Raw genomic sequence first — 17193 nt, 5'->3', positions numbered from 1 at the left:
CAAGTCTGTGCAGGAATGGTATGAAAGATCAAAGCTTCAAGGGGTGAAACGAATTCCTGAAATGCAGCAGAAAAGTGTTGGTAAAGATTTAAAATTTAGAAATGAATGTAATTAATAGCAGTTATACTGAACTGATATTTTAATATATGTAGGAATGCCTTGATTGTCTACCCTACTAGCATATTCTCCATTTGTTTCACTTAATAATTTAGATGCCTTTCATTTTTAAATTATTTTTGCATACAATGCATTAGCATTTCTAAAGTGAAATAATTAATTTTAAAAATGACAAAACAGGTTTTTTTTTATAACTCAGGGATATATTTTAAATTAAAATGCTAATTTGGTATACCTTTAATTTCAGTTTTTCCACTCTTCCTTCCCAAAATGTCACCTAGCTTTAGCAGTGAAGCTGCAGAGAATTTCAGTGTGCCCTGAAATTGGTGTCAGAATAAGTCTATTTTCTGCCTAATTAAAAAGAGGACTGCTAGGTAGTAAATTGCTTTAGAAACATCCATATTAGTCTTTTCTGTCTAGCACATTAGAAGTGACAATTTTAGAGCTTAAAAAAAAAAAAACCCAGACAAAAGTAACCCAGGATTATTTAAAGGGAGTTTTTCTTTCCCCTTGAGAATTGGGCAGAAGCACAGTCTTAACAGAGCTGACCTAGTGGACATATTTATACATATTTTTTGTATCCTTCTCCTACTTCATCAGGACACTCAGTATTTGCATTTAAAATCTCAGGACAGAAAATAAACCTCCTAAAAAAAAAGAGGTGTGCTAGAGAACATGCACAAAGCAGGAATGTTGCTCATTTCTCAGGATAGCTGTCATGTTAATTTATTTCAAGAAAAAAAAGGCAGCTGGATTGTTGGCATATGGGAATGAGTCATTGCTAGAGAGACTGTGGAAAAATGAAAAAATACCAGATTTTTATGTGCTGCATGGAGGATGAGGGTGCTAAGAAAGACTGCACTTCTCAAACTATATTAAACTAATTATTTGAGTGTTGATTCATTGCACACAAACTGCATTCAAACATCCACATCTCAGAACTGAAAAATCCAGCAGGCATTGCTCTGCTTGGAAATAAGGTGCACTGTAAAATGAGATGTGTTCTGCTGTGTTCCTGCTATTTGCAGCACCAATTATCCCACAGATAAAGCACACACTACCAAAAGTCACTGGTGCTCTCAGCTGTGCAGAAGAGTCTTTCAGAAATACTCACTCCCAAAGCAGCAGGGTCATTCTTTTGAGCTTGCAGTTCCAGAAACCTGATTTGCAACTACCAAAAATTTCCTCAGGGCTCAAGTTCACCCAGAAAGATTACATAAAGCACTCATATGAAGCAACTGTTCTGAAGGCAGAGGCTCATTCTGCCACTCTATTCTGATCCAAAGTGAATAAAAACATTTTAATTCATTTTTATCTGAGTCTGGTCTGTGTAAAGCAGACTGAGCTGACCTGCACACATCCACTGAAAAACACTTTCTTTTGAGACAAACAATTATTCCTACTGACATACAGTAAGAAAAGTGAGAAAAAAAAGCAGAGTTTGTAAAGAACAAGGGCTAAAAAGGAGCATTATTTGTGATAGTGTTTATTTTATTGGAATTAAACAGAAATTGATGCCTATGCTGTTATAAGGCACTTTGTGGTTTTAACTTCAAAACATTTTAATGACAAAATTTTTAAGATAACTCATGATGCTGGGAGAAAAAACTGTGATTGGAAGAGGATCCTGAAATAGGAGACAGCATGCATGCAGCTACAAATTAATTCCCCTCTTTAACCAATTCTGTAGTCTCTGCTAGACTCTGGATCCTCTTTGGTACACTGAATTTGAGAAAAAGCCTCATGTAATTAGAGAGATTCATAATAAATGTAACAAGTTTCAAGAAAGGTATACAAAAGATGAATTGTATGCAATGACTCAAACCCCTAAATGTATGTACTTTAAAAAAGCAAATTGAAGGAAAAGCAGTATACAAGATATCCTAGGGGCTGGCAGAGAAGAGAAAGAAGTAATTCATTCTCCAGAACCCTATTAGAATAGGAAGTAATGGGCAGTTAGCAAAACACCAGGCCAAGAAAAACACATTAAAGAAAAACTTAACTATATAAAGCAACATGTTGGGGCATCTTGTTCAGTCTTCAGTAAAAGATGAGGCAGAAAACCTCTCATGAAAGACAAATGTATCCTTATCTATTTTTCAGTCAGCCCATGGACTAGATGAGACTCCCTTCCAGTCCATGAAAGGCAGTGCTGCAGAAGACAGGCATTAAGATACCTTTTACTCCCCCCAAAGCCTTAAAAAATTCTACAGTACCTAAGGTACTTGGACTTAAATGTAATTCTGCTCTCCTAAACAAGAAAACACCAGCCATTACCAGAAAATAGTAATCAAGGTAAAACAGATTGATAATTCAAGATGTAATTATTTTATGAGGAAAGAAAAATTCAATAGCTAATCTACAATCTCAATATATTGTTCCATAGCTTTTTTACAGGATATACCAGACAGGTAATTGCAAGCAGACAGGAAGAAACATTTAAAATTTATAGGAAGGGTTTCATATCCTGACCACAGTGCTGCATGTGATCTCCTAGTGACAATTACATCTGGCAGACAGACAAGTAACTGTTGCTGGTGGAAAATGGGATTATCTTTATTAGCAGGCTCCTAAAAACTAGAACATCCATTTACTCCCCTGCTTCTAAAAAGAGATTAAGAGTAATCTAATCTGCAATGTTGATCACTGTACTCTCATTTACAATTACACTGGAAAGATCCAATGCTCCAGAAAATCCTGAGGGTGAAAGAAAACATGAACACCTGCCATGAACACCTTCCAACACCTTCCTTCAAGTAGGATTTACTGGACTTTGTGGGTCATGAAATATGGATAATTTGAGCAGGTATAGAAAATTCAACATCAGTAATTGAGATTTGGATTTCTTTCATGCTGATGGGTATTTGTACAATGCAAGGGAGCCTTAATGATTTAAAGCCATTGACAAAAAGAAAAGCGGTTCTAAAACTGCAGATGTGAAGAAAGATGCACAAAGTCATTTCTTGTGACCCTCATCTTCCATTTCAAATGGAAAGATGTTTATAGATCACAAAAGCAACAGTAACTGCAGTTTATTCTTCAGACCTGGCCCTGAACTCTCTGCCCAGTATCTTAAGGAATGGAACAGAAAATTGCACTGCAGTTGTTGGGCAATACAATTAGAACAGATAAATCTCCACAATCATTGATCCAGTGTGGTTACAAACACCAAAAAGCAAAACATTCCTCTGGTATTCCAACTAAACAACAAAATGCAGTAATCTCTCAGCTCACCTACTAATTTACAGGAAAAATGGGGAGGGGGAAGTGCAGGTAAAGAAAGGAGGGAAAGAGGGGCAGAGATGATGATTTATCAAGAGGATAATTAAAATTTTTAAGATTAAAAATACTTGAATCCAAGAATCTCAAGCATGCTGGCGGGGATAATGATGGCATGCAAAGAACAAGTATTACCCTCTTTAATCCTAAAAGCTAAAGACAATAGAAATGTGCATTTCACTTTTAAACAAATTCATGTGAATGGACTTATTTCAGTATTTTGACATATCTTATTCAACAAAAGCTCCTTAACAAAGCAGTTTAGAGGGCAAGTGAGTGTTATACTTACTGATAATGAACCCATGATGGACCAAGGGTTTTCTTAAACTGAGTTAGTCCCACAATATCAATGTAAATGAGTTCTACAATTTTATCCCCCTGCGTTGGGCAGCCAGATCTGTTACCTACAACCTTCTTCATAATCCTAAACAAAGAAAGAAACAACATAAAAAAAGCATTACTTTCCAAATACCTTGAACTGATGCTGTAATACTATTTACTCAAATAATTCCAGTTTCCAAAAAAGTGTTACTCTTTTACTGTTTGAAATCATGATCCATGTAAGAACACTGAAATGCTAGAGATGCTCTACATTTATTAAATGTAAAGCACTAATTTTCACTAAAAATCTCATCTAGTTTAAGCAAAGGCATGATATGTTTGAAATGCTTAAAAATAGTGTGCTTTGAAATTATTCAAAATTATTTCTGCCTTCTATTGACAGCTTTATAGTATAAGAGCTCTCTATAAAACAATGCTGTCATGTAATTTAAAAAAGAAAGCTGCAGAAAAAGCACATGTGCTCAAGCTTCAAACAGATGTTTTATGTCTGGTGCTGAAATAGTTGGCAAAGCAGGACAAGGAAGAGTAAGGAGCAATTTGACCTAACACAAGCAATTAACTACATCAAAAGTAACATGTTTAAAGAACTTAAACCTTTATCTTAAAAAGAGATACTGAGTGAAGAACAACAGAAACTGAAGCAGAGGACACAGAATTAAGCTAGTCTGTAGCATTTCCCATTGCAGCTGGTTAAAGCACCTGGAATGTTAAAGTCTAAGCTGCTTAGTTGGAATTTTACAACATTCATTTATGAAGTCCCAGGAGCTTGAAGCTACAATGAAAACACATTATCCTTTCCATGGCACATGTACTTAGCTCATGAAAATAATCTTATCGTCTGTTTAGTGAATTATCACTTTCATTTTATGCTTCAAGAAATTATATACTGTTAATAGAAGCTTCAAGAGTTTACAATTCTTTTCTTCTAATTCTGGTTTCAAAAGCGAAAGTAATCTCCTTACTCCTTGAGCTCTGCCAGTGAAGCTGAAATCCTGATGTCATGGCCCAGTAAGTAGAGAGATGTAATTAAATCACTCCACTGGACTAATTCACCAAGTGGGCCACCGCTAAACGCATTTTCTGCAATCTTGAATCCAGATTCTTTTGTCAAAAGCCCCAAATGAACAAGGATCTGGAAAGGAAAGTCATATGTTTGAGTTATTGACGTGAAACATGCAACTGTTATACATTATAGCAGTTTTTCTTTCTATTAAATTCCAACTATGGCCAAAAAAAAAATCAAAGGATAGAAGCCAATACTTCCACTTGAATAATTTAATTTTATAATGAATGCAAGGACTGAGAATCTCCAGCTGAGCCAGACCGGCTTAAGAGAGAGTAGAAATATGAACATACATGGGGCTGCTGCCACTCAGGACTGGCTCCAGGAATAACAAGGCAAGAAAACAAACCTGTTGCTGTGTTTGCAACTTTTGGCTTTATCTTAACTAGTTAAGGTAATTAAAAAAAAAAAATCAAATGAACTACACCTTTTCACTTCAAGTATCTCATGGCTTTAAAAGTGAACTCATTACAGGAGGTCTAAACTGATCCAATCCAAAGTTTTGGTTAACTTTAAGTCTACTCAAATCCAAACCAAAGATATACCATTTAGAGTCTCAATTTTTGACAACAAAGATGTACAGTTGTTGTTTACCATGACTACATAAAACACTCCAGTGTCATCAGCTTGCAGTAAATTCACAGTTTCTCCCTTTAGAACACAGTTTGTATTTAGTCTACATTGTCTCTATTTTATCCAAAACTATACAGATCAGAAAACTTACTCCAAGATTGACTCATGCAAAACACTTAAAACGATCTGTAAAGCAAACACCCATTGCAACAGAATTTCAAACAGCAAAATATTTCTTGAACGGAGTATAAACACGACCTTCTATATTTTCTATTTCCATTCTGAAGCTACACCTGGAACAAGAAGGTTGAAAGAGCCCATATAATGGAAAGTGACATAAATAAAAGTGCTCTCATTTACCTTTTTTCGCTTTCTTTTCTCCAAATTTTGTTTTTCTGCAAGTGATTTAATGGCTTCAATCCAGGTATCAGCCATTCGTCTGATGCGCAGCATCATCCATCTGAATTCCTCATGCCTTGACATCATTTTGTAGAGATTATCAAAGTTGATACGAATTTCAGCCTTCAAGGAAAGCATTAAGAAACATCCCAAACATTAGTTATTCTTCAACACACTTTCCAGAAGTTAAAAAACTGCTCAAATGTGAGCTGTTTATATTCCTCTTTGAAAAAAAAGAAATAGAAATAGGAAAAAGGATACACTCCTAGCACATTAAGATTTTAGTTCAAATATTAAAGATATACTTATACAGATACTTCTAAACTACATAAATTACTGTTATTTTTATTAGTAGTACTTGGTAGCCCAGAATACATTTGCAATGTTTCACAATGCATTTATTTCTGCAATATAAGGTCTGGTATTGTTCATGTGCTTCAAAATGAGGCACAGGTATGTCTAAATTATAATACAGAGCAGTAGGCTCAGATTTATGTGTATCATGAATCTTCCAAACACAAGGAAGTCTCCAATTATACCAGGAAGGAAGAAACATTACTAGGGTCTACATTTTAAAGGAAATACTTGTTTTAAAGCTAGACTGTTCAAAGATAAATTTGTTTTAAAAAAAAGAGGCAGCCTATATCTATATTATGTAAGAAATGTTCAGATGCAGCCCAGCAATTATCTTAAATTATCTTAAAATACCTAATTGCTACATAATTATGCTGCAACAATTTAGAAACAACTCTGTGTGCTTACAGTACTTAATGGGAAAAAATTGGGAGTAATCAAAATGTTACTACAAACCTGAAATGGATATAAGCCTTTTCCATAAATGCAGTTTTGTAAAAAGGCCCATATTTTTGGGACGATAAAAATGGACATTTTCACATATACTTAACACTGGTGAGCAGTTTGTGGTTTTGTAATTTTTCTCAGTATCAGCGTAGAGTATTTCATAAATTTAAACACAACTATGCTTTTAATGAAAATCTACCAGCAAGAGCACAATACAATGACTGAATACGTGAGCTACACATGTCAAGGAGGATTCTTTTCAGCTTTGAAGAATTGAGGAGTAAAAATTGTAAATTCTAATCTTTTTAGCATTTATGTGGCACAGGATTTCAAGATATTTTGCATGAATCACAATTAAGGAATTATTTTTCCTGTTTGTCCTTATTAAGGACATGGTTGTTCTTACCACTGTTTTTTGATCAGTTTCTTCATTAGGATTTTTTGCTCTCCAAGGTAAACGAGGACACCAATTTTCAACCTGTAAAACAATCATATCAAAATAAATAATGTTACTTTATTTTCAGCTTGACCAAAGCCTCCACTCAATGCCTTTATATTACACCTTTATGTTAACCTGATGGCTTAAATAAGTAATCAGCTGATAATAAGGTGATCATTTCAAGATAAAATTGCTTTTTTGCAGAAAAAGTTTAAGATTGCTTCTTGCAATTCAATGCTCTTTTAACCCAGCAAATTTGCCACCAGAAGTCACATTTAGATATTCATTCAAGATAATGAAAACAGAAGATCAAGGCAGAGGTCAGCTGTTAAATGCTCAAAATTCAATTTCTCTGAGCAGTTCTAAAATGTTTTCAATAAGCTTTTTATGCTTCTACGCCTTACAAAAATATGTATTTTGGAACATTTCCATCTCCCTAGAATATCTTTATAAAAAGACAAAGCCAGTTAAATTGAAGGATCAAAGTTCTACCTTGTAGCAATGCAGACCAAAAAAGTAAGAATCATTATAGAATCAAAGCCACCATGTTTGAAGGCTATAAATCAGGTAATTATAACATAAGGAACAATATTCACAAGCATCAATGAGAAACATGATCAATGCAAATGCAATACTCCTACTATTGTCCACTAGAAATAAAAAAGTACAACAGGAAGTAGTAGTCAGTGTAGAAACAGCAAATGGATGCAAGTCACTGAGAGCTCCTGAGCTGCCCCAGGGATCCTGCCTGTTGTGTAGAATCCTTATTATTTATGTACCTTAAGAAATTTGACCACTTGCTCTGGGGAAGGAGGAATCTCAGTGTTGGAGGCAAACTCATGAAAACTGAAACATGACTGTACTGTGAAAAGGGGAAAATGCAAAAATTTATCAGCTGGCTAAGACACCCCATCACTACTGATTAAGTTCACAACTCTCACAGAATTGAAAGTCAGAGTTGCTTTTATGGCTCCTGCAATCACAGACCTGTCAAAACACAATTTTAGCTTAATCATGCTGCAGAAGCCTGGAGCATTACAGATTAAAGGCTTAAGATCACACCATATGATTGCCTAGAGGGCCAATCACATGAAAATAAATGAATAGCCATCCTAACCTCATTAAAGGGAAGAAATGTATCAACCTTGGGTTCCTCAGACAAATCATAAAAAAGCATTTTGAATGCTGTGACTTAATCTTCTCAATGTGTTTAATATAACATTTGAAAGCAGTGACTTATCAACCTCCTTTGAAAACATCTGATTCTTCAGTGGTTTTCAACTCTGGAACCACACCAGAAAGTGTAGCAATTATCAATCCTAACTTTTACAACTAAAAAGTTGTGGCAGAAAAGAGTTGCAAGCTCCACATTATAAATCATGCACAGTCACAAACTCTGGGTTTTTTTTCTTTGTTTTAATAGTACAAATTTTGCATTATCCCTAGCATTAGAACTGATCTAAATTAAGATATGACATTTCAAGGACTACTGTATGTGCCCCTTTTCTGACTTTATACACTTCACATTGCACCACAAGGCATCCTAAAGGAATTGCAGATTTTTCAGGGCTGCCAAGGACAGTTCACTGCATGCTTCACTGACTGAAAAACAAATACAGTTCTTTTATGCTTTCAGAAATATTCCCTCTAGTCTAAAAATAAATTATAATAATTCTCATCACAAATAAACACTTAAGGAATAGATTCAAAGCAATATCAGTGTCTGCAGTTGGTCTGACTCTCATTTTTCCTTATTGATCTTTAGCAATGATGGCAGAAAGGACTATGATATCACTAGAGTGGGTCTAGATGAAAACTCCATCAGAAATAGACTTCAGCTTTGCAGCTGTTTAGGTACAGAAGATCTACATACAACAAGCCCTAATTTTGAGCAAGGTGAAGGAAGGCAGCGATGCTCATTTGGATCCTGCTCTTTAACTTGTTCATTTGATCATTTAAGACCAAACACTAAAGTTGCCTCTGAAGAAGGAACCAGGGCTCCTCTTGCCCATTTCCAGCACTGCCTTCCTCTCACTGTTACCACCAGCTCTTTCTCCAGCTGATTCTCTCCATAGCAACCTACTGTTGTACTGCCACGGAGGTGATTTAATAGGAAGGATGTGATACCAGACAGATTAGTGGTTAAAGATGACTGTTGGGAAGCAGCAAATGCAGATTTGAAGACAGACCATTTTTTGGATGAGTGATATAAATGCTAAGCTATTATTCAGAACACACTATATTTATCTTTGTACTGTCATATTTTTGAATAAGACCAGCTGTGCCTCCTGTTCCTGGTACTGAATTCAATGCAAATCAAGGGCATTAGATAGTCTTTGATCTTGCTCAGGAAACTCTGTCTACCTGAGAAGCCAAATGTTCCCTACTTGGTTTGGAATCACATTAGTCACAGCACTGCCTGGAGTATAAGTAGCCAGCTCCTTAAGGTTAAGTTGCACAGCAGTTTAGAAGTTCAAAATTTAAGTGCTACATGATGCCAGATACTGGAGAAAAGCTGGTGTACTGAACTGTTCTGAGGTGTAAATGGCTAGGTTTAGGATGAAAAAAAAAAACCCCAAACAAACCTAATAAATTTGAAGAGTACTTGCTTTATAGAAGCTTTGCAGGTGTCTGTTCCAGTGACTCTTCCTCAGACACACAGAAACTGAATGCAAGGCAAGATTGCAGCACTCAACTCTATTACAGAGCAAGTACTTCAAGCAAGGTTTTAAGAACCTGACAAACATCTGTAGCACTGGAGTAGTCTGAGCATCTTCCAAATTGAATCAAAGTATACTCTGCCAGCAGCTCTGCACATTCAAAATTTCAGAAAGACCTTTATGCTTTCAAAGAGTCACAGTGGGAGTTGCATAAAGCTGGAGCTGAAGGGCACGCTCTGAGCCCTTGGGATAATCTTCATTTTGGATTCTGCCAAAGGGCAGGTGCAGCCCATCCACAGGGAAGCTAAAACAACTTTCTTTACACACCAGGTGAACACACTGCTCACTGTACTTCTATCCATGGTACAGTGCTGCTCTTAAGTGAGTCCAGGAGAGAAGAATGCACAAACAAAATAATCCACTGCAATATGTGGTGAAAGAAAATGCATCTTTAAATTTATTAGGCAGTATGAAGGCAGTTAGTGAACTTGTAATGCCAGAAATCCCATTGAGAATTTGATGTGAAAGGACTGCTCCAGTTGGGAAGATGACTTGTTGAACTCCTATTTTTTTGTTTAGCATTTCCTCAATGACAGAATCCCTTGGAAGAGAATCTGTGATATGCAAGGTGAGTGCCTGTCTGGTTAGTGAAATGGAGCAGGATACAGGCAGCTTTGGACGTGGCTGTTTCCAAAGGCAGTCTCAAATTTTGGGGAATAGGTACCCACAGCCCTGGTGACAAGGCAACACAACATTTCACACATCAGTCAGCAAACAGCCTCTTGTCTGCCTTCAGCAATGGGCACTGTATTTGACTCCTCTCATACACTGGCATTTATATATTTTCCAACAAGTCATTGAAAGACTAATCCCAGTTTAAGGTGACGGAAGAAGAAAAAAATAACAGCCCAAATCACCTAAAATCAGGCCAATCCACCAACAGGTAGTTCAGGGACAAAGTGCTGACTATCATTAGCATTTCAGTTTCTTAGGGACATATGTAAGATGTCTAAATAACTCTGAACTTCTGGTGATTTACATTTCAGACAACAACACTGGTTTTGTGAAATTTCTGAGTATTTGCATAGAGTTGAAAGAAGCTGGTTTGATGTTACATTACACTGAAGAAATGCAAATCATTATCTCAATGTCCAGGATTAGCAGCAGAAGCTGTGGAAAGGGGACTTCCCCATGGATGTGAGCAAATTGCAGTGAACTAGAAAAATCACAAGGATTAAAGGAATCTCTATAATTATGATACCCAGGAATTTTCCCTAAATTGTGCCTCAGACTACAGCTTGCACCCTGGAAACAAATGCATGTTCAAAATCACCTTTGGTTTATGTTTTAGACCTGAAAGCAGAAGTAAGAGTATGAAGAAAAATCCTCTCACTAGCAAACTATGCCTTGTGTTTCCATCAAGTCTGAAGGACTGCAAAACAAAAATTCTCTCCAGCAGTGTATTAGCATACATGCAAAAGCTATAGGAGTCTCACAGACTGGAATTCAAACCAGTTTTAAACCTTTCAAGTGCTGGATTCCAAGATGGGTACCAAAAATTACATGTGCACCTGAAAGGTGAGCTGGAGATCCAAAGCCTGGGATTTTAGAGAGACCTGCCCAGCTCCAGCAGGTAAGCACCAGTGTAATGGGAGGGGGTCACTTGCACCACAGCTCCCAGCTGACCACCAGTCCCACTCCTGAGTAGAAAGCAGTCCTCTCAGAGAAACACGGATGTAGATGAAGAAAATAATAAAAAAAAGATCTATAAGCTCCCTCCACTTTCTCCACTTTTTAAAAGGTTGGAAATAGTGTGAAAAACTAATTTTCTAGAAGATATTTTTAAAAGCTTAATTCTTCAGCTGCAAAGTGACATTTTGCAGTGAAATATATTTTTGTACTGCCTAGAAATTAATTTTTTCACATTTCTGCCCAGAGGCAATGCCATCCCTGAAAATGATAACTGTGCCAATGCCATTACAGTGTTAACAACTGCTTTTTTCATAACTAAATGCTAAGTTTAAAAGTAAGTAACTCTTCTCTATGGGCATCACAGTTAAAAGGAAGAAAGTTTAACTTGCTGTTTAATGTTTGCTATTTCTAATCCCTGTCTGGCTCTGTATTCAAGGGAATGCAAGCCTGGTTTTGCTATTCAGGCCATTTGTATCTCACCCACTCTTCAAAGACTCAAGCACAATTCATGTTCTGAGGACCAGAGGGTGGTGAGGCACAGGTCACCCACAGAAGCTGTGGCTGCCCCATCCCTGGAAGTGTTCAAGGCCAGGTTGGACAGGACTTGGAGCAACCTGGGACAGTGGAAGGTGTCCCTGCCCATGGCAGGGGTTTGAAAAAGATGAGCTTTAAAGTCCCTTCCAACCCAAGCCATTCCATGGGTCTGTGACCACACAGCTGCATATCACACCCCAGGAAAGATCTAGTGCCTGAAGCAAAACAGTGAGAAAGAAATGCAAAAATCCTCTCAGTTTCACCAGCAAGTTTGCACAGGGGACAGCTTTAAATAAAAGGCAGAAGCCTGGACATGCTGGGCTGGTTCTTGCTTTCCTTGGGCTGCCACACTTGCCTCCCATTCTGCTCAAGGAGCCAAGACACAAAGCAGTGCAGAAGAGCTGTTCCTGAGTTCCTGCAGGTGTTTTTGCCACCCAAAGCAAGGCAGAACTGCTGGTACCTGCCCTTGAGCAGGGTCTTAGGAGGGAACACCTGGGGCAGCCTGGATTTTCTCAGCATTGTTTCTGTTTTGCAGACACTCATGGGGAAAACATAGCAGAGGACATAGCTGATACCCAAAGGCCAGGGTTTACATCAGCCTTTAGTTTCAAAACCTTTACATAAACTGTGGACAAATTACTTTGTGTCTCTCTGGTTCTGACCCATATTGCACACCAAAAAGAAACATTTTGGGCTCCTTTGTTTACAAGTTTAAAATCACATTACAAAGAGTACTGGATGAGCATAATGTAACACCCTAACTGAACTGCTTCAGAATAAAAAAAGTAGACCCTAGAAGAGTATGAAAGAACACAGACACTTGTCACACTAGATTGTAGAGGTGATTTGAAGAGTAAAAGTAGATATATGCATAATTTCATGCACATTGTTTTTCCAAACTGAGGTTGTACATAATGTGATGCATATATTGCCTTTTGAAACATGCATGTACACAACCATCTCACTCCAACAGTCTAACCTTGAAGTAAAAAAGAAAAAATCTTAACAGTAATATCCTTTCCATTACCCTACTACATTTTAATATTTTAAATCAGCAGTTCTGACTTGAGAGCTCTGTAGGCACATTTATCATTCAGCTGTGCAACCATGCTATAAACTGTCAACTCTTCATCACTGTCCACGTTGACAAATTACTCTTGCAACAGCATTTCCAAGTTATCCCTAGCAGCCAACACACCTCATAAATCCACATCATTGTAGTGTTATTAGAATTTCATTTCATGCTTGCATTCGCAAACATTTAAGCTTTCAACCTCTGCTGCTGGACATTAATCATGAAATTAATCATAGGATTAAGAATGCCAAATTTAAACTCAAGGTTAATAACACACTCACCCAATATTGGTTTTACATTCTGTCATAAGAAAACACTCTAAAAGAAAAAAAAAAAAAAAGGACAATACCTTTTTCTGAAGTTAACAAATATGCACATGGGCTAATTGCACTTTTATTCCTTCATGAAATGAAAAGTTGACCAAATTAAATATTGCTGCTTAAATAAAAAATTCAAATCCCAAGACCCTTGAAAAAAACAACCAGTTGGCCTCTGAAAGTCTGCTCACATTTGGCCATGAAAGATCAATTATGAAAGAGCTAACACCATCAACTGACTTTTCAAGACTGATGATAAGGGAAGATTGTAATGTAAAAAATTGGGATTTAACAAAAATGCAAAACAGTAAATGTCATTGAAGAATATTAGTGTCTTGGCTTCAGCTGAGATACATCATCATTTTTAAGATATAACTGCATTAAAACCATGAAGCACCTGCTGGTTGACAGAATACTAATGACCAAACATAGCTCTTCTGAGGCTAAAACAAATCCTTCTAGTAGAAACCTTAGATCAATTTCATATGATTATGAAACCATATCTCTAGCCTCTATGATAAATAACAAAATAAATAATATAGTTGTACTTTATCTTTTCCTTCTACAGCTTCACAGCCCATAAATAAATCAACACTTGGTGCTAGAAATGGAATGAGTCAAAACTGTGATTCAACCCAGCCTTTGTTATGCCTTCAGATAAATGTTTTGGATATGCATTTAACTATTGCTGCTTCAAGCAACACCCCCAGAAGTTCAATGACAGTCAACTGAGTAAATCAACAGAAACTGCTTTGATTACAACAGAGTCATTTATTATAACAGACTTAGTGTTTTAATCTCAGATATTTAATTTAAAATCCCAGCCCAACCCTCCCAATCCTCCAGAAGCTACAAAATTATTATTAATTGCAATCCTGCAGCCACATTGGCTCTTTTAGTTCTTTGCAAGCAGTGAGCCACTGGATATCAATATTCCTTCTAAGATTAGTTGCCATAAGTTATCAAAATTTCACTTAGAAGAGGCTGAGTGATCAAATACACCTGCCTATTTCTGGTGCATGCACACTTCAAGCCAGTAATAGAACTCATGATAATTAACTGACAAAACTAATTATTGGGAAAGAAGTGTTACCCAGGAAATAGAAATAAAACCTCACTAGAACAAGCATCTCACTCAGCTGTGTACAAAACACCTTAGGCTGTGACAGGTACCAAAGGCTTTAGCCAATATAGCTGCAGCTTCACTCATAAACAGGATATTTTGTTCCTGCTAACAGATTCCACAATTCACAAACAGTCTCTGAGCAGGAAGTGGCCATGCTGCTCAGGACAATGGACCATCAAGCACCATTTTCTGAATTTTCCATTCCAAATGCTCTCTATTAGTACGTCAGCAGCTGCATTAAAAGCAACAGAAAAAGTGTTTAAAGGCAAAGATCTCTGACTGAGCTTCACATGCAGGTTTAACAGGATACCCAGCATGGCCTCCCTGGAGAGCTGCTACTCACATCACTGCAGTTACAAACATTAGATTTCCTCAGGCTAGAAACCCCTGCAGAGTTCATGAATAATAGCAACACACTTAATAATTCAGTTTTAATAACTTTTTCCTCTTTACCTAATTGTTCTGAACAAAATTATGATTTCTTTTGAGAAAAGTACAGCCAACAAAGCTATGAAGGCAAAATGATGTTCCCCTTCTGCAGATGAGAAGATTACTGACCTCACTGAGGTAAATAAAAAAGGAGCACGTGGACCCATCTACACCATAGCTCGCATAACAGGGATCCGACCGCCACATATCTTTCATCCACTGCAACAGAACAAAAGACACAAGAGTTTATTAGGGTAAAGTACAACAAAACAGCTCTGTTTCACACCCAGGAATAAAGGAGGAAGTGGCAAAGTGGCTATAAATATCACAAATAACAAACCAGGAATTTTATTAATGATTAGCAGCACTGTATGCCTGTATTCAGTAATGCTGGGGAAGCAACAGCACAGCAGATGTGAGCACAGCTTATACAAACTGGCAGCCAGGCAAGCAGAGAGAAATATCAGAAGGAGAATAAAACTGGGATCCAGACATTTGGCTCTGGCTGGAGTTGAATGCATTGTGTGTTCCCCACCATGATATGCTCCCTCTAGAATTTCAGATATCATTTCAGTTACCAAAACTGAAATCTGCCATTTCTGCAGAAGCAAATAATTAATTTCAGTTCATATTTCAATATTCAAATAATTTATTACATAGTTACTATGCAGCCCGTTTGCCAAAACAGATCAAAACACAGACCAGAGATTCAAAATGTAGAGAGTTTTAATTTTACAACTACTTGGGTATATTAGCAAGCAGAAATCTTATTATTGTCTACCATTAATCATAGAATCACAGAATGGTTGGGTTGGAAGAGAGTTTAAAGATCATCTCATTTCAATACACCTGCCATGGGCAGGGGCAGCTTCCATTAGACCAAGTGGCTCTGAGGCCCTTCCAACCTGGTCTTGAACTTTTAGGGATGGGGCATTCACAGTAATAAACCAGTATCCCTTACATTTGAAACATTCCTTGGGGAAAAAAACCAACCTTAAAAAGCTCAATCTCTGGAAGTTTGTTGGAGTTTGTGTCTTGGTTTAGGTTGCCTTTTTCTTTTTTCCTTTCCAGCTAAAGTCTGATGGGTCATAATATTTAGCCTTTCCAACTGCATTATTAGTAAAATACAGGACTTGTGTAGGGTCCACTGTGAATCCCAGAATTCTGGTTGCACACTTAGGCACCGCCTATTCTTGAGCAGAGGAGGCAGAATATTTTCAAGGAAAAAGGGGGATAGAGGAACCACACAGACTTGTAGGCAATGAGATGAATAAATGCAAAGAAAATCACGCTGAAAAAGGGGCTGGAGGGAGGTACCCACAGAATCACAGTGCCGGGGGAGGAGAACACCAAATTACTCATCATGGGGAGGAAAACAGGGCTTTTTCAAAAGGAGGAATTTCTGAATAACAAGATAGCATTCAAACAATAAGGCTTTTCAGTAAATAATATAGAATTTTAATATGGCAATTTTTTCCTGTCTTAAGAGGATGCCACTTTATTTCTCTGCAGCAGTAGTTTTAAAGGCTTGAGGTGAGCAATGTTGCAGTGACACACAGTCCTAAATATCCTATTTTTTGACTTAGTTGTTCTTGTTTAACACCTCTGAGTAGAGACCTCTTGCAACATATGTTCCATTTTTAACAGAATGCACATAAGATTAAAACCAGTTCACTTACCTTTATTTTCCCTTCACAGTGAGGAAAACCATCCATAGGAGGCAATTCACACTGTTCCTGGGCTCCATTTATGAGATCTAAAGAGAAACACAGACCATAGCTGAGCTTCATTTCACAGCTCTGACAGATAGCCTGATGAATCCTGCCTTTTGTTTTCATGAATCCACAGCCCAGACTGACTGAAGGGTCCTACTGGGTAGGATATTTGTTACAATATTAAAAATCAGTGTGCTCCTTTTTGACCACATGAGAAAATGGTTGCATAGATTTCAACTCTGACTTGAAGTGAGAGTGCTGAATTACAAAAATTGATGTATAAAGACTCAAAAATTAAGCTCATCCATACTGAAAGTAACAAGAAGAAAATAATTTCCTAATCAAAGTGTGTTGGAAACTACTAAATTGCAACAATTTGTTTTCATTTGTCAAACAGTTACAGGATGTATATGGCTCTTAAACATAAAACTAGTTTTTCAAGCTCTGCTATCACTTTATCAAATACCCACGATCCAAAACTTGGCACCAGATATATGACCCAATTAATAAATGTTGCAATATGATCTAATTTAACAACTGAGTAGCACTACATCACATCTTACAAGAAATATTTCCTATGGTCTCCCAAGGTATTTTTTTTCTTCATTTTTGCCCATTTTAATTTTTTTTTC

At 37.0% G+C, this 17193-nt stretch overlaps 1 protein-coding gene across 1 annotated transcript in view; it reads right to left on the bottom strand.

Annotated features, from left to right (window-relative positions):
- The window catches only part of MGAT5 (alpha-1,6-mannosylglycoprotein 6-beta-N-acetylglucosaminyltransferase), a 69944-nt gene that overhangs the window by 38674 nt on the left and 14077 nt on the right, over positions 1-17193 (bottom strand). The window contains exons 3-8 of the mRNA XM_066554014.1: positions 16526-16602; positions 14976-15065; positions 6981-7052; positions 5735-5896; positions 4701-4870; positions 3686-3820 (exon numbers count right to left, since the gene is read on the bottom strand). Coding sequence (XP_066410111.1) covers positions 3686-3820; positions 4701-4870; positions 5735-5896; positions 6981-7052; positions 14976-15065; positions 16526-16602 — 706 coding nt within the window. The remainder of the gene's footprint in view (positions 1-3685; positions 3821-4700; positions 4871-5734; positions 5897-6980; positions 7053-14975; positions 15066-16525; positions 16603-17193) is intronic.

Source organism: Molothrus aeneus, chromosome 7 (assembly GCF_037042795.1).
Source record: "Molothrus aeneus isolate 106 chromosome 7, BPBGC_Maene_1.0, whole genome shotgun sequence".
Lineage (NCBI taxonomy): Eukaryota > Metazoa > Chordata > Aves > Passeriformes > Icteridae > Molothrus > Molothrus aeneus.
The sequence above is the reverse complement of the archived record's forward strand: the minus strand, read 5'-3'. Positions and strand labels throughout refer to the sequence as shown.